This window comes from Chionomys nivalis, chromosome 5, assembly GCF_950005125.1.
Source record: "Chionomys nivalis chromosome 5, mChiNiv1.1, whole genome shotgun sequence".
NCBI lineage: Eukaryota > Metazoa > Chordata > Mammalia > Rodentia > Cricetidae > Chionomys > Chionomys nivalis.
Genome location: NC_080090.1, coordinates 91103551 through 91130256, shown reverse-complemented (window position 1 = coordinate 91130256; position 26706 = coordinate 91103551). Strand labels below are relative to the sequence as shown.

General features: G+C 35.9%; 1 protein-coding gene across 7 annotated transcripts in view; it reads left to right on the top strand.

Moving 5' to 3' along the window:
• The window catches only part of R3hdm1 (R3H domain containing 1), a 136165-nt gene that overhangs the window by 32295 nt on the left and 77164 nt on the right, over positions 1-26706 (top strand). For 4 of the 7 annotated variants that reach the window (XM_057770267.1, XM_057770270.1, XM_057770268.1 and 1 more), the window contains exons 2-7: positions 6908-7116; positions 8921-9131; positions 17578-17619; positions 18109-18198; positions 23345-23459; positions 24592-24670. In XM_057770267.1, the coding sequence (XP_057626250.1) occupies positions 8961-9131; positions 17578-17619; positions 18109-18198; positions 23345-23459; positions 24592-24670 (497 nt within the window). In that variant the 5' untranslated portion in view covers positions 6908-7116; positions 8921-8960. Of the gene's footprint in view, positions 1-367; positions 509-6907; positions 7117-8920; positions 9132-17577; positions 17620-18108; positions 18199-23344; positions 23460-24591; positions 24671-26706 lie in introns of those variants that run through there. The other 3 variants (XM_057770271.1, XM_057770269.1, XM_057770266.1) reach the window with 2 other exon arrangements.

Genomic DNA, 26706 nt, shown 5'->3' with positions numbered 1-26706 from the left:
AACAAAATCCTAAAATTATATATATATATATTAATCATACCAGATTCGTATTTTATTCTTTAGAAAATATGACCATCTTGCCTTTTTGCATCGTGATGAGATTGGTATCCTGGTGCAAAGATATTTTAATAGCAAGAAATTTCCAAAATTCTGACAGTCTTTGTACATTGAGATTCTTGGATTTTATATCGTTGCTTCTGACTTGCTAATGAAGACGCTCAATATAGCTTCTGATGCATTCCAGATACTCTGAATGGTGACTGGCTAGAGAATTACTGACATCACAACATACAGTTGTTGATTTCTATTGTCTCTTAGTCTTCAGTAAGTGCTTTATTCTGCTTCTGGTGCCTGACTAATCTGAGTGTGTGTGTGTGTGTGTTCATTCCCAGTCATACATGTGTGTTTGACTCTGTAGAGGAGCAATGCAGAGCCACAGTGTATAGACAGTATGGAATGTGAACCTTCAGTAACTCTGTATGATGAAGCAAATACCAGGGCAATGAAGGTATGTGATTTTGAACTCATTTGTTAAATGCATATGAAAGGCAATTGAAAAGATAAATTATGTTTGTTTCCTTAGTGTCGTCATTTTTATTAGTGGATATATGCAATAAAATCCAAAATTAGGGCGTTTAAAAATATTTATTTTTACAAAGATGTATGTACATTTAGATGGGTAAGAGTCATGTACTTCTCTACAGGAATGCCAGTTTTTCTCTATACCTCAGTTTTTCAAAAATATTTTTATATCATGTGGATGTAGCGATTTACATCTTGCTAATTTGTGTGTATATGTGTATATATATATATCAAAATATAGTTTAAAATGTCTTGTTCAGGTTCATTATAAAATGGGCAGGTTATTGACTTGTTCAATTTTTAAATGTCTTTATGAAATAAATGCAATGTGAATGGGATACTGGTTGGAAATGAAGAAATTGAGCACCTTAACTCTCAAAACTCATGTTACTATTCGTGTCCTTGATTGGGAGGGTGTAGGTAATTTTTTAAGCACTTAGGGGAAAAAAAACCTAGATATGTCTTTGCTGTAGTTGGCATAATGAAATACCATGTTACAAAAAGAGGAAAAATACCAGTCTACCTCTAATTTTTGCAATTATCTGTTGTCTGAAAACCTTGACATCCACTTTGTTTTCTGGTTCCTCAAAACTGGACTCTTACCTTCTGGGTTATGCTAATAATGACAACATGTCCCCAGTGGTGTAACTGGCTTGTTTATAAAATTTTATAGGTAATTTTTAGGAGTTTACATGCTTTTTACCTGGAATTAGTTGAAATTTCAAGATTTGGAATTGCTGTGCTATTTTTAAACATCTCCCCTTGTATAACAGTTCTTTTGTTCTTAAGAAACAGTTCGTTTTAGAGAACATAGAAAAATCACTAAATGGCTGTTTATGAATATTAGGTATCATTTTTCTTCCTCCTCCAGTTCTCAGTTCTATTTGTAATTAGATTCGTAAATACACTAGTACCTATTATTGAATCTAGACTTTTATCGAAATTATCATTTCAACCTCATGCTCAGAAAATCCTATCACTATTTCTTGTTTAGCTTCAGATTTTTTCAATTTTATATTGAAAACTTCAAAAAGGACTAAAAGTTAAAACAAGCAGTACTTACCTTTATTCTTATATATTCTTAACAACTGCTCTCACCCAAGCATCCTAGCTCTCTTTACCCCGTCCCCTGTTCCTTTATTGTTTCTTGTTGTTGTTGGTTGTTGTCGTTGTTGGTTTTTTTTTGGTCTGTGTCTCTGCCTCTTCTATTGTATTCATCCCCCCTCTTCCATCTTCTGTCTCTCTTTGTCTCAGATGTCTCCGTCTATTTGGTGACTCCTCCTTCCCCTTTCTGATTCTATACTAATTTCTTCACTCCTGTTCTCCCTTCCTCTCTTTTCCCAACATTCACTGCTTTTTTTTTTTTCTTTCCCTCCTTCTCTCTCTCCCTTTCTTCTAGTCTCTGGTCTGTCTTTCTGATGACTTGTGTCTGACCTCATGTTTCTTCCTTTCTCTCCATACTCTCATCCCTCCTCTGGCCTCACCTCATTCTTCTGTGCTTCTTTCATTGTCGTGTCTAAAGACCTGCCTCTGACTACTGGTCTTTGGGGTTTTTTGTTTTCCATTGCTCGCTCTCATGGCTCTTTCTCCCACTGCTTCATATATAAGGTTTCAATTTTCATTTAATGTAGATGTGCAGTTGATTTTAACCTGTTTTTCTTGTCATCGCTGTTTAGTCAGCAGCAGTTACTGGTTGAATTTAATTTATGTTAAATTCTGTTCTCTCTCAAACTAGTAAGTAAAGAGTTATGATCCTAAGGTTATATATCAAACAGACTTCTAACCTTTTTCAGTTTTCTTTAGAGCTTCATGCTTGAAGCATTGTAATTAGATTGAAGTTATTACATACTGAGAAAAATTTTAAATGCTTTGTGTTCCCAAGTTGTACACAGACAGGTCATTAAGAGACAGAGGTTTTTCTCTTAAATGAAAATGTCTATTAAATTTTCAAGTCTGTAGAAAGCAGTTAAAAATAAAGATACCTGCCGGGCGGCGGTGGCGCACGCCTTTAATCCCAGCACTCGGGAGGCAGAGACAGGTGGATCTCTGTGAGTTCGAGACCAGCCTGGTCTCCAAGAGCCAGTTCCAGGACAGGCTCCAAAACCACAGAGAAACCCTGTCTCGAAAAACCAAAAAAAAAAAAAAAAAAAAAAAGAAAGATACCTATAGTTAATTCCCTCTTAGTAATATTGTAGGTTATGAATAAACTTGTATTTTTCAATACCTCTGTGGCCTTTTTATATCATTATTTAAATCTGTTTTAACATATACCTCTATCTCTCACTGCCGAAATCAAGCACTTATTACTTCTACCTTCTTTTAATGACTCTACTGCTTTGTTACTATATGTCTCTGCTCTATGATTAGATCCTTGATGTGGAGGTGAAATTAGATCACCCCCCCCCCCCCCCAAAAAAAGTTCATTGTCTCTGTAAGTTTTCTCATTCCTCTGGAGCTAACCAATACTCATTTCAATTGATTTGTGTTAATTTTGCTACAGAATATAGTCTGGCCATTCCTAATTCCCAAATCCAAAATGCAAAATAATCTTTCTGAGGAAAATGATGACATAAAGAAAATTCTACGCTTCATCTTGTGTAAAAGTCAAAATGAAAGGAATGTTAAAAATATAAATAAAACTACTTCTAGGCAAGGAAGACAGACACCCTATTGTTTGTATGTATAAAGGTTGGATATACACGCATATATGTACATGTATATGCAAATGTCATTTAAAAAGGTATGTATGCATATGCCTACTTGTCTGTATATGTATCATGTATGTTCAGGTGCCCAAAAAGGCCAGAAGAGGGTATCAGAGTGCCAAGAGTTGGAATTCTAGGCAATCATGAGCCACCTGATAATGGATGCTGGGAACTGAACCTAGGTCCACTGCAAAAAGGACAGATGTTCTTAATCTCCAAGCCATCTCTCCAGCTCTAAAATATGGCATAATGTTTTTAAATACAAAACACTGCTGATCTTTAGCAATTGGACAAAAGCTACTCAATCTGTATACTCAATATTATTTACCCCCTAAATTTCAAGGAAGCTCAGTTAATATCTCAGTACTTAGCCCTATGTTCTCTCTTGAGCAGAGCAAGTTTATATGCATGTAAATATATATTTCTTAATTCTTAGTTCTCCAGATGCATATACATGACTAGCATACAAATATAGTTGTATATTGTGTACAAGATACGGTTTCTCTATATATTTCAAACTGGCTTCAAAATTGCTGTCATGTAGCATTTGAAGTGCTAGGGTTACAGATAGGCACCAACAACTCTTATTTTATACATGTGTGTTATAAAATGGGATGCATCATATAGTATTATAAATATGTCGCATTAAATGGTGTTATTAAATCTGATTTATACAGTTATACATCATTTTATTATGTGACTTGCATATTTTTTGACGTATTTATATGTCTACATGTAGCTAATATAAATCTTTGATTGTACATTTATATAATATGCATGCAGGAAATAAAAATCAAGGTTTGTTAAGATTTATGTGGTGATTATGAGAAGCCATGAATTCCTAAAATCACATGGTCTCTGAGTCTGCATGTGGGAGGAAACCACTGTGATTTTCAGGTGGTTTTTGTTGTTGTTCACCAAAACAGGGTCTCATATAGTCCAGATGGAACTTGAGCTCTGTGTGTAGTTGAAGGTGACTTTCAACTTCTGATTTTCCTTCCTCCCCCTCACAGCCACACCGGTTTATTCAGTGTCTGGGTATGGAATGCTGTCTATCAACTGAGTTACATCCCCGGCCCAGACTTGTCTTCAAAGTAAACAGTGACCTACAATAACTGAGCATATGATATCTTAGATTTCCACAGAGTCACCCGGGGGAAGTAACAGAACATTTTATTGTTCTAGTACTTTTATGGTACTGCAGACCATGAGCAACAACAAAAACTGAACAGTGAATGAAACAGTTACAGTACAAAAGAAATTTACTAAGTATTGACTACAAAACGAGGCATAGCTAGAAATAAGAAGTGAAGTCGTTTTAAAAATTAAAACATTACACCCTTTCTATTCATTCAGCTTGCAGCCCTAGGAAGCTGAGCCAATATGACAGCTCAGTATGTCTTGTGGTGATGAGTCTCTAGATACAGTGAGCAGCTGAGGATTGTTTGTGCTAAGCAGCAGCCCCTCACGTACTTTATAGGACTTGTAACTTTATGGCATATGAGGGTCGGTAATGGCTGTTTTGAAACTATTTGTTACTAAAATCTAAACTGCTCTTTTGTTTTGTTTTCAAGACAGGGTTTCTCTGTAGCTTTAGAGTCTGTCCTGGAACTAGGACTTGTAAACCACCAGGCTGGTCTCAAATTCACAGAGATCCTCCTACCTCTACCACAGCCCCACCAGTAAACTGCTTTTTTACCAAAAGGAGAAACAAAACCTTTTGAGTCCCCCACCTTGTGTGATCATCCTTAGAGATGCTGCCTTGAGCAAGGGCTTTGTTTTTATTTTTTTTTATTTTTTTAGAAAAAATGTAGTTGACAATTTAAGTAAAGGTAGCACATTAAGTTATAAAACAGAGTGTTTGCCAGTTGTTGCATATTTAATAATTTTATAAAAGAAACATGATGCATCAGAAAAGGAATATCTTTACTCTCCTCTTCATTTCATCCTTTTGTTCTAGTCTGTCCATCTTTCCATAACTGTATATTCTATTTCCCCTTCCTCGGGAGAGCCTCATCTCTTACCTAGACCTTTATTCACCTAACCGCCTTGATTTTATGGATTATAGCATCATGCCTATCGAAGAATTAAGAGCTAACATCCATATTAAGGGAATATATACTATATTTCTCTTTCTGTGTCTAGGTTGCCTCTCACGTGGTTTTTTTTTTTCCTAGCTCCATTCATTTACCTGCAAATTTCATGATTTTGTGGGATTTTTGTGTGTGTATTTTTATTTTTGAAACAGGGTTTCTCTATGTAATAGCCCTAGATGTCCTGAAACCCACTTTGTAGATGACACTGGCCTTGAACTCAGAGCAATCCACCTGCCTCTGCCTCCCAAGTGCTGGGATTAAACACATGCACCACCACCACTGCCCAGGAGGTTTATTGTTTTTAACGACTGAATTATATTCCATTGTGTAAATTACCACATTTTCTTTATTCATTTATTTGCTGATTCATATATGTCTAGGCTGTTTTCAGTTTCTGGCTATTATGACTGAAGAGAGCACCAATGAACATGGATGAGGGAGTGTCTGTAGTAGAATGTAGAGTCCTTTTGGGTTCCAAGGGTGGTATAGCTGCGTCTTGAGGTAGCTCTATTCCCAGCTTCCTGAATAACTGCTATATGACTTCCATAGTGACTGTACAAGCTTGTACTTTTACCAGTAATGGAAGAGTGTTCCAATTACCCTACATTCTCGTCAGCAGGAGCTGTCATTTGTCCTATTGATCTTGGCCATTCTGGCTGATATATATTGAAATTTCAGGGTAGTTTTGGTTTGCATAAATGCTTCTTTTTAAAGCAGTTTTTGAAGAGTTTGTATAAGATGTGAATTGTTCTGTCATGCATGCACAACTGTGTTACCATTAGTGCTGTTTGTATTAGATCTCATTATGCTCAATTGTTTTACCTAAAATTATATTATTCTGTTTATCTGAATATTGTTAAAGGAAATTGGAAGAGCCATGTGATCTTTTTCAGTGTTTTCTTCTTGCTTAATAACTTTCACTTGCACCAAACAAAATAAAACTGACTTTAAAAATACATGTGAGGGCTGGTGAGATGTAGAGTGAGTCTAAATAATTTTTTAAAATGTTTTAAATACAATATGGTGAGAATTTTGGGTATTGATTTTTATAGATGTCACTAAAACTCATTGCACCCTTTATACATTTTCTTTTATCAGGCACAATGGATTTCTTTGGGAGCATTAAGTGGATTATTACAACCTTTCTTCTTTTAAAGCTCCAAGATATACTATTTTTATCCTGAATTACAGTCTTCAACCCATAGTTAGAGTTCTAGGTGAAACCCTAGCTCTTGGCCTTAAAGTGATTGATAAAGTAGGGCTGCCGTCTTCCCTGCTGCACTAACCATGCTGTGCATTTGTTGCTTCCTCTTCTCTCCCCTCTGCCTTTTAGATCAGCTCTGTTGTCTCATATAACTCCTTCCTTAAACCTCAGAATTAGTTATAACATTCTGACCCTTGTTTAGAAAGTAGTGTGATCTTCAACACTAGCTCTTTAATTTCTAAGTTACTGTAGAGTGTTCCATTTCCTGTCCTGTTTGTTTATTTGTTTTAGTTTTTTAATGTTTTTTGTTTTTCTTGTAGGCCACTGGAAGGTATGATATATTTGATCCAAGACAGTCCATTTCAGCCCAGGAATCTACAGTGGTGACAAGGACATGGGACTCCTCTCGCGAGATTACTGCTGGCTCAATACAGTTGACACCCTGGCTGACAGCTGTGAAAAGGAACATTGGGCTATTTTATTTTATTTTTGTGGAACACCACAATCCCAGATCCATAGGACACATCAGGTAATGTTCTTCTGTGTCTTTGGGTAGCCTGTATTCTTTACAGTTCATTCAGAAGGAAATGAAGGAGCTTGAATATCTTTCTTAGCCACCTTCTCTCTACTTTGCAACCTGAATTGTTTTCAGAATGAGCTAATGTACTTCTGGTTTGGGATCAAATTACAGATGACATTTTGGTTGCTTGTTTGCTTGCTGGCTTGTTAGAGTACCCCAAAATACTGCCAAACTTATCTTACTACAGGTGAGTCAGCCCTCCCTCTCATAGGTGCTGCACTGCAACCCTGTCTAAATAAGATGTGGCTTTGTTTTTATTCTTCTAATTCAGATTAGTCTATGATTTTATGAATTATTTCTTTTGTAGTTTTAAAATGTATTTATCTGTTAAGGCTTTTGTTTGGGGGGGGGGCTTTTAATTTTCCAGCTTGTTAAAGAGAAGACAGATTTACTGACTTTTTTTTTCATCGTGACTTAATTATAAAAACTGTCAAAATTATAATAAAGTTGAAAGGATTTTACAGTGTGTCTGATAAACCAATCATTCATTCCTTTGTTTTGTAGTTGACAGTTTCCATACCAGTTTCACCCTATTTTCCATGTGTCTCTGCCTCTAGTTTTTGCTTAATCTCTGATGGATTCCTGTTCCTGATAGCTGGGATGAAATTCCCCCTTTTTCTCTTAGATTCACCAGTTACATGAAATATACTAATGTCCGTGTCTGATCTCTCAGAAAGTTCATTTCTTTCCTTTTTATTTTCTCATATATTACATCCTGTTTGCAGTTTCCCCTCCCGTTCCTACCCAGCTTTCCAATCCCCCTACCTCTCCACCTCCCTCTATCTCCGCTCAGAAAAGAACAAGTCCCCACAGGGACATCAACCAAACATGACATAATATACTACAGTAAAACCGGGCTGGATGAAGTAACTCACTAGGAGGAAAACAGTTCCATAAGTAGACAAAAGAGTAAGCTCCCTCCCCTGTTCCCACTGTTAGTAGTTCCATGAGAACATCAAGCTATTCAGCCATAACAAATATGCAGAGGACCTAGGTCAGACCCCTACAGGCTCACCATCTCTGCCTGCCTCCATGAGTCCCAGTCATTTGATTCTCAGGAAGTTCATTTTCTAGAGTGCATGATTATACATGTTTTTTGGCATTGAATCACATGAATCAAAAGACATTAATGCTTTGTTTACATTATAAAACAGAATTGTTAGCCCAGACTCACAAATGTGTTTTATATAGAATGTTTGCTTTTCATTTTTATGATTAAATCAGGGCAGGTTTTTTTTTCCTTTTTGTTTTGTTTGTTTTGTGATACAGGGTTTCTTTGTGCCTATCTTGGAACTTCTCTGTAGACCAGGTTAGCCTTGAACTCACAGGATCTGCTTGCCTCTGCACCACTGCTGCCTGACCAGGAAAATTTTTAAAGCTTGGAATTTTAGGAATCAAGGTGTAAACTGTGACGGGAAAATGCATTTCCTATATGGGAATAGTGAATACTCAGAGTAGAGGAGGATGTGGGGAAATGTTGAGAGTATTTGTTTAAGAAGGATACTTTAATGCTACCTAAGTATATTTAAGTAATCACTCAGCCAACACTTCTCATCTTGATCTAGCTCAGGTCTCTTCGCACTGTATTATAACATTTTTAAGGAACACCTTCCTTGAAGGTAGGAATTTTGCTTTTGCTTCTGTGCATTCGGCATTGTTCTTGGAAATCAGAAGTCTTTAGTTAATATTATGTAGTAACTGAATATAAAGAATGTTTCAAACTAAATTAAGATTACTTTTCTTTTTTGCCAAGGCTTCAAGTTCCCTGTAGAATTCTAAAATAACCTTTGCTAATGAGGATGTCTGATATTGTTATTATAAAAGATGAAACTGAAACAATGAAGGATTTGGAGGCAGAAGTGAAAGATACAACCAGAGTTGAAAATCTTATTAAATCAGAAAACTATGGGAAGATTTTGGCAGAGAAGAATGAACATTGTATTGACAACAATATTGATTTGCAGGTAAATAGAGTTTTCTCCATGGCTAAAATTATCTAACATTCATTGTATAGTGCGCTTCTTTTTATATCGAACTCACTTTTCACATACTTTTTTTTTCTCTTTTGGTTTTTCGAGACAGAATTTCTCTGTGTAGCTCTGACTGTACTGGAACTAGCTCTGTAGACCAGGCTGACTTCGATCTCTGAGATCAGTCTGCCTCTGCCTCCTGAGTTAAGGTGTGGGCCACCACTACCTAGTCACTTTTAAGAATTCTAAAAGGGCCAGTTGACTCTTCAGCTGACATATTTACTAGCATATTTTTGAGTTATCTTGACAGCTTGCTGAGTCTTAGGTCTTTGATTAGCTTATATGTTTCACATGGTATGATTCTTTACATTCGTGTAGCCAGTATGTTTTCATTGGCTTTCTACGTTTACACTTCACTTCTCTTCCTGTGCTGTAATTAATCAGAATTTAACCTAAGAACTCTTAGAGGAGAGAGAAATAGAGTGATCAAACCTGCAGAAGATTTACTCTGAGTAAAGAAGCTTGTGGGGAAGGGGCAGATTTTACCTAATGTTTTTGTTGCTGTGCATTCATGATAATTTAGAACCAACCATAGAGAAGGTTTTTATTTCCAGGTAGAGACTAGAAATTTAAGTTTGAGGAAATACTCCTGGTTTTTTGCTTAACCTTTCTCTTTCCTTTTTTATTATCTGTTATTTATTTTTGAGCGTTCATTACTCACCTCTCCACTTATAGTGTAATTTTTTTATGGGGTCCCTCAACATACTCTCTTGTACACCTAGCTACGCTTTTGTGCATTTTGGGATTCACCTCTTGCCCCACGTTGGGTACCATATGTCGGGGACAAAACACTTCTTGCCAGGATAAGGGTGTGGGGATTTAGAAATGTTAGTAAGGAATATGAAGACAAGTGAAAAATAATAAAACAAAAACCGTAGAATAGTACCGGGAGGGAATTCCAATGAATACCGAAATTGTCTGCATTTAAGTTTCCATGTGCTTTTATACCCCAATATAAAAAAGGGTGAGAAAAGGCAACCAAAATATTTCTTTAACATGGTACAAAGAACAAAGTGTTAATGCTTTAAGGCATCAAGTCATTAGCATTCTGTTATTTAGGCAGTAAAGCCACACTAGACCAAGTATCCTGAAGGAAGCCATTCCCCAGGTAACCCCATATTACCAAAAAAAGGAGCAAAAGTATGCTTGAATATCCTGACCATCTGTCGGGAGGGAATGAATCTACTTGTATGAGCCATCAAAACAACAAACAAATCATCACATCCTGAGTCAGGATGTGTAGCTACACTTGTCAGCCATTTTGAGCAACCTCCAAACTCTCTGACCATCAGATAAGGTAAAAATAGGCTCACATTTTCGGGCCTCCACCATTAAAGTTGAAAATTAAGATTAACCATCAGGAGCTAGGGAGATTGCTCAATTGGTTAAGTGTCTCTTGCACAAATTGAGGACCTGGACCCGAGTTCATGTCTTCAGCAGCATTGTAGAAGCCAAGTGTGGAAGCAAACAGGAAAACCGCTAGAGCTTGCTGGCCAGCCAGTTTATCCACTTCATTGAGAGATCCTGACTCCAAATGTAAGATGGAAAGTATAGAGCACCTGACATTCACTATTGGCATTCATATGTGCATGCACATGCAGTACACGCACAGAGGTACTCATCATACTTATGAATAGGGGATCCTAATTGAGAAAATACTGTCATTTGTATGTGTGTCCATGATTTATGTGGGCAGGTATGCCACTATACACTAGTGTAGTTCAGAGGATAACCTTTTAGTCTTTGTTCTCTCTGTCCACCTTTATGTGGGCTTTTTAGGTATCAGACTCAGGTTGCCAGACTTTAGAAACAAACTGGGACATCTTTCCAGCTCTGTTCTGTCGTTCTTAAAATAACCAGAGGACTTTAGCAAATGCAGTTGCATGTACCTATTATGCGTGTTCTGGGGTAGTCTGGGCAACATTCTGATACCCTGTCTCAAAACAATGAAAAATCATGAACACATCAAAGTAAAACAGACCTTGACGGCTACTTACCAAAGGTTATTGTTTCACTTCATTTCTGTTATTGCTCAGTAAAGTTCCTTTAAAGGGTGCCTCATTCTTGTGTTTCCTCATTCATTCTTAAGTTTTGTATTTTCATACCATGTCTGACACCAAGGTAGACAATGATGTTAATTCCTACGGCTTTAAAAAACATTTAGGGTTTTAAACTGTTTTCCATTAAGTATAATCAAAGGGTAATCTTTTTCTCTTTTTCCTTCTTCCTCCTACCCCCCCCCCCCCCCGTTTGTTTTAAGATACCAAGTCACGTAGTCTAAGCGAGGCTTAAATTCACTGTGGCCCAGTCTGCCCGTTAATTCCTGACCCTTCTTCCTCTGCCTCTAAGTGGCACCATGCCTAGCTTAAATGGTAATGTTCTAAGAAATCAGGAGACACTACATTTTTTTCCATTTTTAGTTAAACTCTTTTTAAAACAAGAAAATTACCTTCTCTAATCAGTATGCTCTTTAGCAGTGCGCCACTGTTCTGATTTCATTAGAGAGAGTTTACAAAAAAATTTTGCAATTGTGATTAAAATAATAAGGATTTGACCTGTAAAGATGACACTTGCTGCTTTCCAGAGACCTGAGGTTCTGTTCCCAGTACCCAAATGGTTGCTCACAACAGGATATTTGACACTCTTTGTAGCCTCTTGTAAGTACCAGGGATGCACATGGTACATACATGTATATAGGCAAAACATACATATATACACATAACTTTTTAATTAAATAATGTCTTTAGTACAGTCTCTGTTCTGCATCTTATATGCATTCTCATGCTTATCCTTATCAATAAGTCTGAGTGATCAAGTCAGACTACTGCATTCTACCGTGTCTGTGTTTGCTCTGAGAAATAATCTCAGGAGCATTCCTGAATAACACCAAAGCTCAGTTAGACTTCAAGAAAAACCTATGGTTTTGTATGTACTAGGCAAGCACTCTACCACCTCCAAACCAATACAAGTATTTATTAAAAGACTACTTATTCTTTGTACTGAATGAACATGTTGTTTGCCATATGTACTATATAGTTTATTGACTGTAAAGAGGAAAGTAGATATGGAATTCATTTTATTTTAATCCACCAAGTCTCTATAAACCATGTCTTCAAATGTTTTCTTAGAAGTTATTCTATATAAGAATACTGACTTTTTTTACCTTTTCAGACCAGGTACCTGGCAAGACTTATTACAGTTGAAATAACTTGTACAGAAAATACATAAGTAATAGGAACACTAGAAAGTAATCTATCCTGTTTATATTAAGTAAGAAATAATGGCTCTGTTTTAAGAAGAGTGGTTGGGCTGGAGAGAGGACACAGCTGCTAAAGGCTAGGCTCACAACCAAAAATCTAAGAATAGTGGCTAATTGACTATCTTAAGATGATCACAATAAAAAATAGCCTAAACTATACAGTGAGACCTGTCTTAAAATAATAGTGTGGCTATTTCCATATTTTGTTAGTAACTGTTATGGGGTAAAAGAGAGTAGTTTTTGTTAACACATGGTGTTTTGGTACCTGAAGAGAAAAACTCCTTAAAAGCCTGAATAAGTCAGTATCTGATGGGACTTTCCCAAGCAGATTAGGGGGAAGTATCCTTAGCTTCACTTGGTTTGAGTTCTTTTTTTTTTTTTTTTTTTAAGGTTTATTTAGTTAGTATGTCTACAGTGTTCTGCCTCCATATATGCTTGCACACCAAAAGAAGGCATCATATTTCATTATACTCATTATAGATGGTTGTGAGCCACCATGTGGTTGCTGGGAATTGAACTCTGGACCTCTGGAAGAGCAGCCAGTGCTCTTAACCTCTGAGCCATCTCTTCAGCACCTGGTTTAGTTTTTAAGAGCAAAAAAAAAAATTGCTTTTAGTTTTTAAAGGCACTTGTGACATATACAGAAAAGCGGCTTTGCAGATCTTCAACAAACAAGCATTGTTTACAGAAGCAGCAAGATAGCAGTTAGTCAAAACAGTTAACCTTAATGTAGGGTCACATTGTATTGGAATTTAGGGCTGTTCCAGAGACCAGTTTTATCCAAGATAGTTTTAGCACTTAAAGTCTTTTTGGAACATTTTCATGAGATGGCATAACTATAGTTCAGTAGCATACTACAATTGACCTGTTTTCAGGGTACATAAATTTTTATCTGATGTGTATGATTTTTTTCCCACATACATAGTATCAATTAAACTAGGTAGTTAGTATAGTTTATTTCTAGTAAACTGTTTGGTGAAACTCCGACATTGTACTTCTGAATTACTTGCAATGCTTTCCTTCAAAGGGGATTGAGGGAACCGAAGCCATTCGGAAGTAGGAGGATGTGTTGGTCCAGGTCATCTTGGTTACATTTGAAGTTCAAGTCTATTATAGGCTAATCCTATATTGGGGGGGGGGGCGTGGAGAAAGTAAAACACATCAGGGCATACCTGAGAGGGGTTGAATAGGCAACAGATTTCTTAACTGATGAAACAAATGCAAAGTATAGTATTTGTCTGATCAAGTCCAAAAGAAACTGGCTATCTGTGGTACCTATTAGTGTGCCAAAGCTTATGCTAACCTTCAGTACTACTTTGATTTCTTCTGTGGACTATTCCACTTGCCTCTGGCTTTACTCTCCCTCATATCTATAAGAAAAACCTTACCCTCAACTGTAGCTCAGTTTATACAATATTATCTTTATAATCTTGCTGTTATCAATTACTAAAAACACAGCTACACAGTTTCTCAAATTTCTCCCTTCATTGTCATACAAGATAGAGTTTCTTCAACAATAAAGCTTGTTTTTTAACACCTTCCCAAAATTACAATTTCAACACAACTTTAGTCTTTTAAGCCTATTTATCTGGTTTGCTTTTATTGAATTTTATAAGCATTAAATAAGTTTAACAACTTTAAAAACTTAGAATTCACTTTCCAAAATAATACATTATTATTTAAAATTATTTCTAGAATTCGTCATTCTCAATTGATCTTGGGTCATATACAAATAATGGTGATGGCATTTATAAGCATGGCGATAAAGAAATACTTGAGTATAGTTTTTTACATTGGATAATTTTTATATATTCACCGTTATAATGAAGAACTCTTGTCTTCATTTAAGATGTGGAATGATTGACCATGTGACTGTGATGAGTTTTCTTGGGAACTTTGTTTAAATTTCTAAGATAAACCTTTGGATTTTAACCTCATAGTCTATGGCTGAAAGGATTAAGTGGTAACATTAAATTGGTGATTGTGTTTGGCTGGTTGATTTATTGACTTTCTTTTTCCATCTCTCTTAAGAAAACATTGTTTTCATTTTGATAGGAATTGTCAGCCTGGCGTTGGTTGTTTTCACTCCCTATTTTTATCTTTAGCTAAGTACTGAATTCATTCTATTCTTCCACATAATTACTCTTAATCCTTACTGTTGTACAGAAATGCAGTGCAAATTAGTAACCTGCAAGGTGTGGTCTTAGTAAAAAAGTTTCAAATGTTACAGTTCATTTTGTTAATTGAATGAAAAAAGAAAAAGGAAAGGACATGGCTGCTTCTAGGTATGATGGAGGAGAAAGCTAATGGAAATGTAGGAGAGCACAGTTAGAGGCAGGGACATCTGGGAGAGTTCACAGTGGTCATGACCTGAGTGAGCTGGGCCACGTGGGAAAAGGGGGAGGGGAAGGAAGAGGCAAGAGGGGAACCAGGAGCAGCAGATTATGTAGGGAAGGGTGTTCTGGCCAGGAGGGTCCTGTAACAGTTAGGGACTGGGGGAAGTTGGGAGAACCTGGCAGCCAGGTCTGCTTTGATATGTTAAGTAGGCACCTCAGCCATTTGTCCTGGGTTTGAACCTAACAATAAAATTACTGGTTATAAATAAAAATGACTCCCTTCATGAAATAAGTTGGATTTCCTCTAAATTGAATGATACTGGATTGGCAAATAGTCTGTGCTAGCACACAGTATAAACATGAAGATTACTTGGATCTTCCTCAGTTTATCTCCAAACTCTAGTAACTGGTGTCTCTGCCAGTGTGTTATCAGTTTAAAACTAAGAGTTCATTAAGAATGTTCTATATTATGTACCCATTTGTTGACCTAGTTTCTGTTTGTTCTTTGGTATAAACAGGATAAACTATATAAATTGGGGCTTGCCCTTCAGCTCTCTAATTCTAATTCACTCAGTATTTCTCACTACAAAAGAGTTGCCATATTTTTACTGTCAAAATAAGGTTCTACTAAAAGTGAAACATGTGCTCCGAATAAATAAAATCCACTTAACAAAATGATTGTAAATCAAACTGTAAGAATTGCTATTCAAAGCCAAGTCAAACTGGCAGCAGAATAAAAATAAATAAATGAGGGACATTTATTTATATAAATAAATATATATAAATATAAATATATATAAATAAATGATTTTCTCTGCTCTATTGTGTATGCTGGTGCATATGGCAGATTTTCTAGTATATATTATACAATATGTATCTTCTATTTGAAATGGAAAGAAATAAATAATTTTATGCAATAATGCCACTTTGGCACTTTACTTAAATTATTAGTATATTCGTTTTCTCTTGCTGCTTATCAGAACCTTAGAGACTTACGGTGACTCCCCATTAGGAGTTTACAGTAGATTATATCCGGGTTTTCTGCTTAAAGTTTTACAGAGCCAAAATCAAGAGTGTTAGCCACCCTGATCATCTTTGGAAGGGTTTGGGAAGAATAGGCATCAAGGTACATTCCTTTTTCAGCAGACCTCAGTTCCAAAGTTGGTATAAGGTCCATGTTTCCTGGGTAGCCTTTTTATCTTCAAAGCAAGCAGTGCATTTGAATCTTTTAAATCTCTCAGACTTGACAGTTTTGTTTCAACCAAAGAAAACTCAGCTTTTAAGAGGCTCACTTTAGTTGTGACCAGGCGATCAACTACTACTGTAAAATCCCTTCACAGCAGAGCCCAGCTTTGCATATCATTTAATTATCAAAAGGATGGGAAATCATTCTTGGGAAATGTCTTTGGATTTCTATCTCCCATATCTGTATATTTGTCACATACGTGTATAGGTGGAATGTGAGGTTACTGGACTGAGATTCAGAAGCACTTAGGTTGAGTTTGACTAATTTGTAACTGTTTCTGGACTGTGAGACCTTAAGAGCAGGCAGGAACTGTGTCTTTCTTATTTCCATGTGACTAACTAAAAGTCCACTTTTAACTCTCTGTTAGTCACAAGGAAATAAAGGGAAGAGGAGACCAAGTTGAAATTAATACATGGATGCTAGGATCCTCTTAGGGCAGTACTCCCCTTTGCAAACATATTCAGACTGCTTTTCCTACATTAGCACTAGTTTTTTTTTTTTCCTTTTCTCTCTCTGTTTCTTCATTTTTGGTTTTCTGTTTCTTAGGTTTTATTGTCTAGAGTCAAAATTTTAGGAATATGGTGTTTTAATCTTTTAAAGGCCTTAAGATCCAAAATAGAGGTTTTGGCATTTTCATTCTCTGGCCTGTATTTCTATTGGCCTCACGAATAAGTCTTTTGGGATGTTAGTATACAAAATATCTTTCTCCATTTTTTAAAATGTAAAGCTTACTATCCTGAGGATTAGCTTGAAAATGTATTGTGTTTGATGCCTAATTGGCTCCCTACTACTAATGAGAATAGATGTTTGGTCCCTGCCCTATGGGGAGCCAGAGGTGAAATAATGGATAGGAAGGAGTTTTAAATTTGTCTGGTTTGGAGTTACACTATAGGTTCTACACACTATAGGCTCTGGTTCTGAGTTACACTGGAAGCTTAATAGGCTCAAGCACAGATTACGCCTCGTTGCTTCTGTGAGCTCTCTGATGGTGTGACTAATGATCTGACTATTTTGCTAACTACCTTTATTGGAAGTCGGCCTTCTTTCTTTCCTTCGGGCCTCATTGCCTTACCCAAAACCCAGTGACTAGTTTTCGTTACTAAACTGGTGGTGTGTCCTTCATGTTTTACTGAAAAGGCTCAGCAGTTGAAAGATGACTCTTTGGACTATTCGAACTTTTTCTTAGTGAGGTTGAACCTTTCTGAATTCAGCTAATAGAAGTTGCTGAATGGTTTGATCTGTCCGCTTACCCCAACAATAATAAAATACTGAAGAAACGTACTTTATTTTGCTATGAAAAAGTCACCTTCAAAGTTCCGTATAATGTTCATTTAATACAAAAATTTGCTGATTTAAAGAAAATGCCAGTCCACAGAGGGGTTTAGTAACCAGTGTGTGTCTGGAGGAATCAATACTTTTTCCCTGAATCATCTTTGATTTTCTCGTTTAGCAAATTCTGAGGTTTAGGTGTATGAATTAAGAAGCAATTTTTCTGTTTGAGTGTGAAATTTAATAAAATCTTTCTTATTGTATATTTAGCGGCCCCTGCAGTCATTTGGACAGACAGGAAAAAGGTCTAAGGTATAGTAACTATTTGGTGTGCTGGCATGCAAAGGCCTTCCTTCATGCTTGATGAATTCTTGTTTTCATACAGCACTACATTCAGTTTAGTTATTTTTCATCATTTGTTTGGGGCAGAAAGCTTCTTTTGTTTTATTTGGGTTTTTTTGTCTTGCCTAGTCGCTTTTGTGCATTGCTTTTAATTATCCTTGGTGGGGTTTTTGTTGTTGTTCTTTTTTTTTTAACTATAGAGGAAAAAGTGCTTTCTCACCATTTGTTGAATTTGAAATTGGAATTATTCTCATTCTTGCTATTGCTATAATTTTTAAAACCAGTTGTTTATATTCACTTTGAAGGGTTTAGTGCTATTTAATGATACATCTAACTACACATTTCATCTGCTTTCTTATCATGGCGGAAACTAAAAAGAAATTTAGACACTCTCTAAGGGGCTTTTGAATATGCCCTAATTTATGAAATGTAGTGTTAATTTTAAATACTTCTCTTTAGTCAAGCTCAAAGTTAAAGCTAGTTCGGAGCCTTGCAGTATGTGAAGAATCTCCACCACCCCCTGCAGCAGAGATTTCACAGGAGACCCAGGTAAACAACAATAAAGCGAAACAAAAATTATCTGGAGCCATTCTTTGATATAGGTCAATAAAAGTTGAGTGTGAATATATTCTTACATTTCTAGTAAATGAAACTGATTTGATAATATTTGTTAATGAGAATCCAGATGAGTTAGGAAAATTCTTTAGTTCAGTGTGAGGCTTACAATAGACATTCTTTTGGGAAACCCTTTGAGATTATATGATTATCTAGGAATGTGACTTTTAAGAAAGCTAGAGGGTGGTGGTGGTGCACGCCTTTAATCCTAGCACTTGGGAGGCAGAGGCAGGCCAATCTATGTGAGTACAAGGCCAGCCTGGTCTACTGGGCAAGTTCCAGGACAGCCAGGACTACACAGAAAGATTCTATCTTGAAATAAAGGGGGAGAACGTTATAAGTTATTATTCAAAAGTATTCAGTAGTAAAGTACTTTCAGTGATTATAATTATGATATAATTCCCCTTTCAATTTTGGGCTTGGGTGGGGAATTTGTTGTGTTATTGTTGTTTCTTTGGGAACTACCCTGACTTCTGCTTACTAATTTGGTTAGCTTGAGTGCGTAGTAAGGCCAGTATCCACTTTGTATGGGTCTTTAGTAGTTGTCTAATACTTTTCTGTTTGTTCTTATAAAACATAAGGTAATGAGATTTAAGCAAACTACTGAGTTTGAAACCTATACTCTTTTTTTTCCTTTTTTTTTAGTATTAATCGTAACTGCAGATGGGCTTTGAATAGTACTTTCAGCTTCGCTGATGATTATCAATGTGGCTACTAGTGAATGGCTTCTATTTCATAAGAGGGTTTTAAGCAACTTAAAATTAAGTTTCTAAAGAAGCAAGACAACTGATACTTATTTAAGAAACCAGGTGAATTTTTTTTTAAAAGAGAAGGTCATGACATACTGTACATCTTTTTAAAATATGAAATGCCGTGCAGGAGCAGTGGGGTACACCTTAATTCAAGCACCCTGGAGGCAGAAGCAGGTGGATCTTTTTGATTAGGCTGCCTTGGTCTATATAGCAAGTTCCAGGCCACCCAGGGATAAGCAGTGAGCCCTGTCTCCAATTTAAAAAAAAAAAAAAGCCATGCGATGGTGGCGTACGCCTTTAATCCCAGCACTTGGGAGGCAGAGGCAGGCGGATCTCTATGAGTTCGAGACCAGCCTGGTCTACAAGAGCTAGTTCCAGGACAGGCTCCAAAACCACAGAGAAACCCTGTCTCGAAAAACCAAAAAAAAAAAAAAAAAACAAAAACAAAACTTTTGCCTTAAAAAAAAATGCTTTTGAAGCAAATGTCAGTTGTACAGTTGTTGATTCAAGCAAACCTTTTCTGCTTTCCCATGGATTAAGCAATGATCCTGAAGAAATAATGTAGATGCCTAAGCTAGTTTTGACATGCTTATACTGTGTCTTACGTTTACAAATTATTATATTTTATTTCTAAGATGCAAAAAAGGGGAAATTTTAATTTATAGGTAATAATAAACTTTAAAAAAAATTGGTAGTTCAGATATTCAGAATTCATTTGATTTTTTTTTTGCATTGGAGGTATATAAAATATGCATTAAGTATGTATTTGATTAAATGTATTTAGCAATTTTTTTTAGCAAGGTCAGAAATAACGTCAAACTGCTTCACTGAGTGTAATTGCCTTTAAAATACTTTTAAGCTTAATCCTCTGGGCCTTTGTTTTACATAATGTAGTTGTTTCATATGAAGCATTACATGGCTGATTGTTAGTAAAGCTAGTGAGTTATGGCATAGTCTGGAAGGAAAAAAACAATAAAATTGTTCTTTGAAATAGCAGTTTTTAAAAGTTCTCTTATGGACTGGAAAAATAGCTCAGCGGTTAAGAGCACTGGCTGCTTTTCCAGGGAGGGGACCCATATTTGATTCCCAGCGCCTACATGCAGCACATCTGTAACTCCAGTTCCAAGGGATCTGATACCTCTTCTGGTTTCCTTGACACCAGGCATGTTTGTGGTACAGAGATGCACATCTAAAACACTCATACACATAGAAATAAGTTAAACAAAAATATTAAAGGAATTTCTTTTTTGCTGTTTTTTGTTTGGTTTGGTTTTGGTTTTTGCTTTTTTTTTTTTTTCAAGACAGGGTTTCCCTGTAGCTTTTGGAGCATGCCCTGGCACTCACTTTGAAGATCAATATGTGCTGGTCTCAGACTCAAGAGATCCACCTACCTTTGCCTCCCGAGTGCTGGGATTAAAGTTGTGTGCCACCACTGCCCAGGGTGGAATTTTTTTTTAAGATTTATTTATTTATTATGTACATAGTGTTCAGCCTCCATGTATGCCTGCAGGCCAGAAGAGGGAACCAGTCTCATTACAGATGGTTGTGAGCCACCATGTGGCTGCTGGGAATTAAACTCAGGACCTCCGGAAGAGCAGTCAGTGCTCTTAACCTCTGAGCCATCTCTCCGGCCCCCGGAAATTTCTTTTATAAGTTAGAAATGTATACCTTCTGAGAAAAACCATTGTAATCTTTGTTTTTAATTTTCCATTTATTTTACAGTATGTGAAAAATGTTAGGGGCAGTGGGGATTGTCTTATACTACAGAAACCTACATAGTGAAAATTCTTTTGAAAAATATTTACTAGGATATGTGTCAGCTATTAGTATATATATTGGTCATAGAGGGTTTTTTTTTTTTAAAAGAGTTACACCATCTGTATAAGATGTTATTCAGAATTCAGTTATTCCACTTACTATGTTGTTTCTCAGTTTCTCTTAAACATAATCATTTTTGTTTGGATAATAATGTCTTTTGCCCCTCTGAATAAAAGATACTTTTTTAAAGTAAAAACCTTTTATTCATGCCTTAAATTGACTAAAATGCGCCTGAAAAGGAACTAGAAAATAAGTGTTCTGCTCTCTGTTCTCATCCTTGGTATGGTTTCAACAATTTTCCCCATGGCGTAGTAATTTTTGGTGATTTAATATGGCATAAAACTCATAAAAAAAAGTTGAGAAACAATTACAAGAGAGATGTCACTTGTGTGATGAGAGTTTCTAATAGAGAAATGACCTTAATCACAGATGTTATAAATGTCATAGTAAAGAGTAAGGTGATTGCAGTTTCCTGTGTACATGTTCCCATTATTTATAGTTAGAAGAATTTACATTACAACCCAGCATTCCGAAAGGGTTTTCTTTATTCATGTACTGAAAACAGGGTCAGCTGATGACAAGACACCAGCCTTCTCTACTAGAATTGCAAAATATAGTTTAACTTGATTAAGTAATTTAATATCTATAAACAGATATCTATGATTCAGAGAAAATAATTTAGAAATGAAATCTGCTAGTCACTAGAAGCACATTTTAGTGAGGGTTTAAGAATTTAGTGTGGAGTCTTTTTCCCTACATACATTTTACTGGACTATCCACCTGAGTAGTAAGAAGCTTCAAAGAAGAGCACTCCTAAATGTTCTCTTACAATATAATTCTATAGCCATTTATAAATATCTGAAAACTATGGTAAGAATAGAAACAGAAAAAGGCTTAAAAAATAAATCAAAGTCACAAAGTCACAGTATATACAACATCCTGTGTTTGGTAAGAAAGACAGAGAAGGCGGAAAGCAAGTTCTCATCATCCTGGTAGGAACTTCCAGTGGGTAGTGTTTACTGTGTGTTCTGAGCATGATTGTGCCACTGAGCAGATCCCCAGGCCCTGAAATTGGAATATAGATGGAATGGAAGAAAAAACAAAAAAGAAGAAAACATTAGCAAATTATCTTACTTAATATATGTATAATTATGTATACATAACCAAAATTCTACTAACAGTTGTTTTGAAAATAATTTTATGTGTGGTGGAAAGAAGTTTAAAAGAAATTCTACTGGCAGTAAGTTTGAGAATCCTGATGTTTGTTTACTCTATATTGCTGACCACTTCTACTACTGCTTAGAAAGGTTAAGTAATGTACAACAGTATAATTCAGTCTAAGAATGGGCCACACTTTTATCTTTTGTTGAGTTTATTGTATAGTTCTTGTAATTTTGCCTGAATAAACATAGCTCAACGTAATCTTTGCCTTTCAGGGTATGTAAGTTAATTTCCTAGTAATCTCTGCTGGCTCTAAAATTGCTTTAATGACATTATTTTCAACATAAGTATTCTCCATTTTGATTTGAGATGGTATTATTACTTTATAGTTGTTACATATCAGGAAGAAACAATGTTATTTGGTATCTTTCTAAAACAGCTATGTGATAATTAAAGGAGGCACAGTGATACATAAACCTCAAGTGAGAAAACAGGTACCACAATTTTGAAAATTTTTCTGCTTACATTTTTCTCTTTCAAGAGAAAGAATGGAGTGTGCTTATATGGGATACTCAAAAAACTAAACCTGGGCTAGGGATACAGCTCAGTTTGTAGAATGCTTGTAGCATTCACAAAACCCTGGATTTCATCCCTAGCACCATATGAATTAGATGTACTTTGCACACTTGTAATCCCAGCACTTGGGAGGTGGAGGCAAAAAAATTAGACATTCAGGGTCATTCTCGTCTATATAGCAAACCCGAAGTGAGCCTAGCATACATTAGATACCATCTCAAAAAGAAGCTGAATTTTGTTAATTGTTTTCCTGGTACCAACATATTTCTGTTGTCATGGTTGATAATTGTGAGCATCTCCACTGGAACAATAATAGGTCAAGAAGACCTGAGTTCCGACCTCTAGGGTGTTTGTAAACAAATGCACTAAACTGTAATGGTAAACATTTCTTTTCTCCAAAACAATTATAAAGGTCTGCTTTTAATTGATACATTCAAATGAACATATTTGATGTAGTTTTGGTTTTGTGCGCCACCATACCTAACTGAACAAACTGTTTTAACCTTTCTTCTCAGTACATTTTTTAAGTGTCTTTTTTTGTTTGTTTTGAGGTGGGGTTTCACAGTGTTGACCAAGCTGGCCTCGAATTCATAGTATTCATAGATTTGCCTGTCTCTGCCTGTGAGTGCTGATATTAAAGGCCTGTACCACCTTCTTCTTCTCCTTTTTTGTCCTTCATACAGTTTTAAGTTATTGGTATTGGGAAATACCAATAATTAATATTGAATTAGTTTTTATAATTTCATGGAGTAACTAATTTTTTCTTCCAACAGGAAAAAATTCAAATCCAGTTAACACAATCATTTGAAAAAGAGGAAAAGCCCTCAAAAGATGAAACAGATAAAGAAAAAGCCAGTGATAAGTTGCCCAGAAAAATGTTATCAAGAGGTTAGTAATTTATTTTTTTAGTTTTTAAATAAAAGTTTAGTTTCATTATTAATAATTCTTTGCCCCTTGAATAACGTGTCACATAAATATATTGAAAATGCCATAGCTGACTGGAGAGATGATGTAATATTTAGTCATCTGGTTTATCGTGGTTATGTATAATATTAAGATTCTCCAGGCAAAAATTATAACATAAATCTCAGTTACTAAAGAATATGGTCATCAAAGTCAGTTCAAGTCTCACTCATATTCAAATTCCAGAATCATAGTTTGTGTTATATTGTTCATTACAAGAAATCGGTATCATATTAAGAATATTGTTGAAAGCCCCAGAATGTTTGTCTTCATAAAAAGTTTTGAGGATTTTCATTATTGAATACAAGAGTTCAATCAAAATGTTAAAGCTTATAAATTCTGTCGCCGGGCGGTGGTGGCGCACGCCTTTAATCCCAGCACTTGGGAGGCAGAGGCAGGCGGATCTCTGTGAGTTCGAGACCAGCCTGGTCTACAGGAGCTAGTTCCAGGACAGGTTCCAAAACCACAGAGAAACCCTGCCTCAAAAAAATAAATAAATAAATAAATAAATAAATAAATAAATAAATAAATAAATAAATTCTGTCATATTGACCATTATTACCAGCACATTCCATTTATGGGGATAAATACACATGAGTATTTGTAAAATATTTTTAAACCAAACCTTTGGCACTGAATTTCAAGAATCTTGAATAAATAATGTTAGAACTAAAATTTTCCCAAAGTACTGTTTCTGCTCATATACATTCAGATGAATTGAACTCTTTAAATTTGCTACAATAGAAATAATTATCAAAATCATTCATTTTTTTCACCTCAGAAAACATGTTTGAACATGAGAATATGATGAGTACATGAGGATCATTAAGGAAATCAGGATAAATTTAGTCTGACATTAAATTTAAGAATGTGTATGTACATGCAGTTGAAAAATAGTAGTCCTCTGCCTTCATCATAAATTTCATTTTCTTACTTTGTCATTTATTTTCTTTTTCTTGGGCATCTCATTTTATTTAAGATAGATAGAATGTACAAAAGGGGAAGGGATTTGTGTTCAAACAACTTTATACTGGGTTTTTGTGTTGTTGTTTTTTAGATTCCAGTCAAGAATATACTGATTCAACTGGCATAGATCTACATGAATTTTTAGTGAATACATTAAAAAACAATCCCAGGTAAAAATTAAACTTATAATATTTACATTGTTTCTAGTACCATAATCTTGCTATATATGTTTCCATTATTGAATTTGAGTTTTAAGGTAAGATTATAGCTATATGCAATATAACAAAAACATTTTAGTTTCTTAGGACTAAGATGTTGGTCTACTAAATGAAGATATATAAATATCTTTGCATTATGCATGTTATAATAATATGCAGATCATTCCTATTCTTTAGGAATTTCTAGAAGTACAGGTCACCAATATATTTAGACTCTGAATTGGGATTAAGAGAGAGATTTATTCATGCGTGTCTTTCCATAATATCCTCCATCCACATAAGAACTCTATAACTTATTATGTGTAAATCTTGTTCTCTCTTGCTTAGTTTATAAACTTCCAATCAAAAGCCGTTTACACTGTTCATTTGAGTCAATACTTAAATTGTGAAATCCATTTTGCCTAACGTAGGAGGTGATTACTTTTAAATTTCTGGCAGGGACCTTTAAAGACCCACAAAAAGGCTATATACGCACAGTGCACTTACCGAGGCTGAGAATCTTTCCTCTAGTTATTAGCTTCACAATGTGGTAGTCACATAACCGTGGAATAAAGATGAGACAGTGTCAGTAGGAAGGAGCAGCTGTGAGGTGATGTGAGTAGTGTCTTTAGTGTCTCTGGGACTTTGTTCAGTTGTGCTCCAGCATGATTGTTGACTATTGCTCTCATTCAAATTTGCTGTGTGTACTACTCACTTAATTTTCAGTTTTGTACTTAGCCGCTGAAGGAGATCTACCACAACCAAAAATGGTCTCCTTTACTATGAATTTGAAAGAAAACAAGGAGGCTATAAAGGAAAGATTGAATGGAGGGAAGGGAAGGAGGAAATGATGTAATTATATCAAAAAATAATTTTATAAAGAATGGTCTTATGGGGCTATGCACGGGGTGCGCACCTTTAATCCCAGTAGGAGGCAGAGACAGGCGGATCTCTGAGTTCAAGGCCAACCTGGTCTACAAGAGCCAGGACTGTTATAGAGAGAAACTCTTGTCTTGAAAAACCAAACAAAAACGAGAGAGCGGGGAGGGGAGGGGAAAAGAAAAGAGGTCTTATTTCAGTGATGAGACCTGAAGGACTATAGGTCTGAAGTGACCAAGAAATTTTGTGAAGGAGATTGTTTCGGCTGCTATAAAAACCAAAGGGAGGGGTTAGAGAATGGCTCAGCTGTTAAGAGCACTTGCTCCTCTTCCAGAGGACCCAAGTTCTGTTCCCAGTACCCACCCTCATCAGGCAGCTCACAACTGCCTGTAATGTAACTCTAGCTTCTAGGGATCTGACATCCTCTTCTGACCTCCATGGGCACCCACATTTGTATATACACAGTCATACACACACACATATATAAAATAAAAATCTTAAGCAGGGCATTGTCATTGACATACACTTGTTTGTTTGGTTTTGTTCTTCTAAACATAGGATTTTTCCTTGCAGTCCTGGCTGTCTGAAACTTTGTAGAGTAGACTGACCTTGAACTCAAAGACCCAACTGCCTCTGCTCCCTGGGTGCTGAAATTAAAGGCGTGTCTTACCTCTGCATGTTCGACACTTTAATACTGAAGAAGGAGGATTACTGAAAGTTACAGGGCTACAAAATAAAACAGATCTTCATGTTGTGGTGACAACTATTTTCGTTGCTACTTAATAAATGTAATTTTGCTACCATTATCAATCGTAATGTAAATATCTGATATGTGGTATCTGATATGTGACATCTGTGAAGGTGTCATTCTACCCCAAAGGGGTTGCAACCCACAGGTTGAAAGCCATTGTTAGAAGTATGCATGCTCTTTGAGGACTGGAGCATCTACATCCTGCCATCGTAAATTTTGCTTATCTAACAGACCACTTACCTTTGGGATGTTTGGAGGGATGGCTAGCTAAATTTTACTTGGTGTGATTTAATGTCTCCTAAGTAAATCTATTGGTACATCCTTTATTATGTTAATTATATTAGTTTTAGTTTCTTCTACATCAAGAGAACAGTTTCAC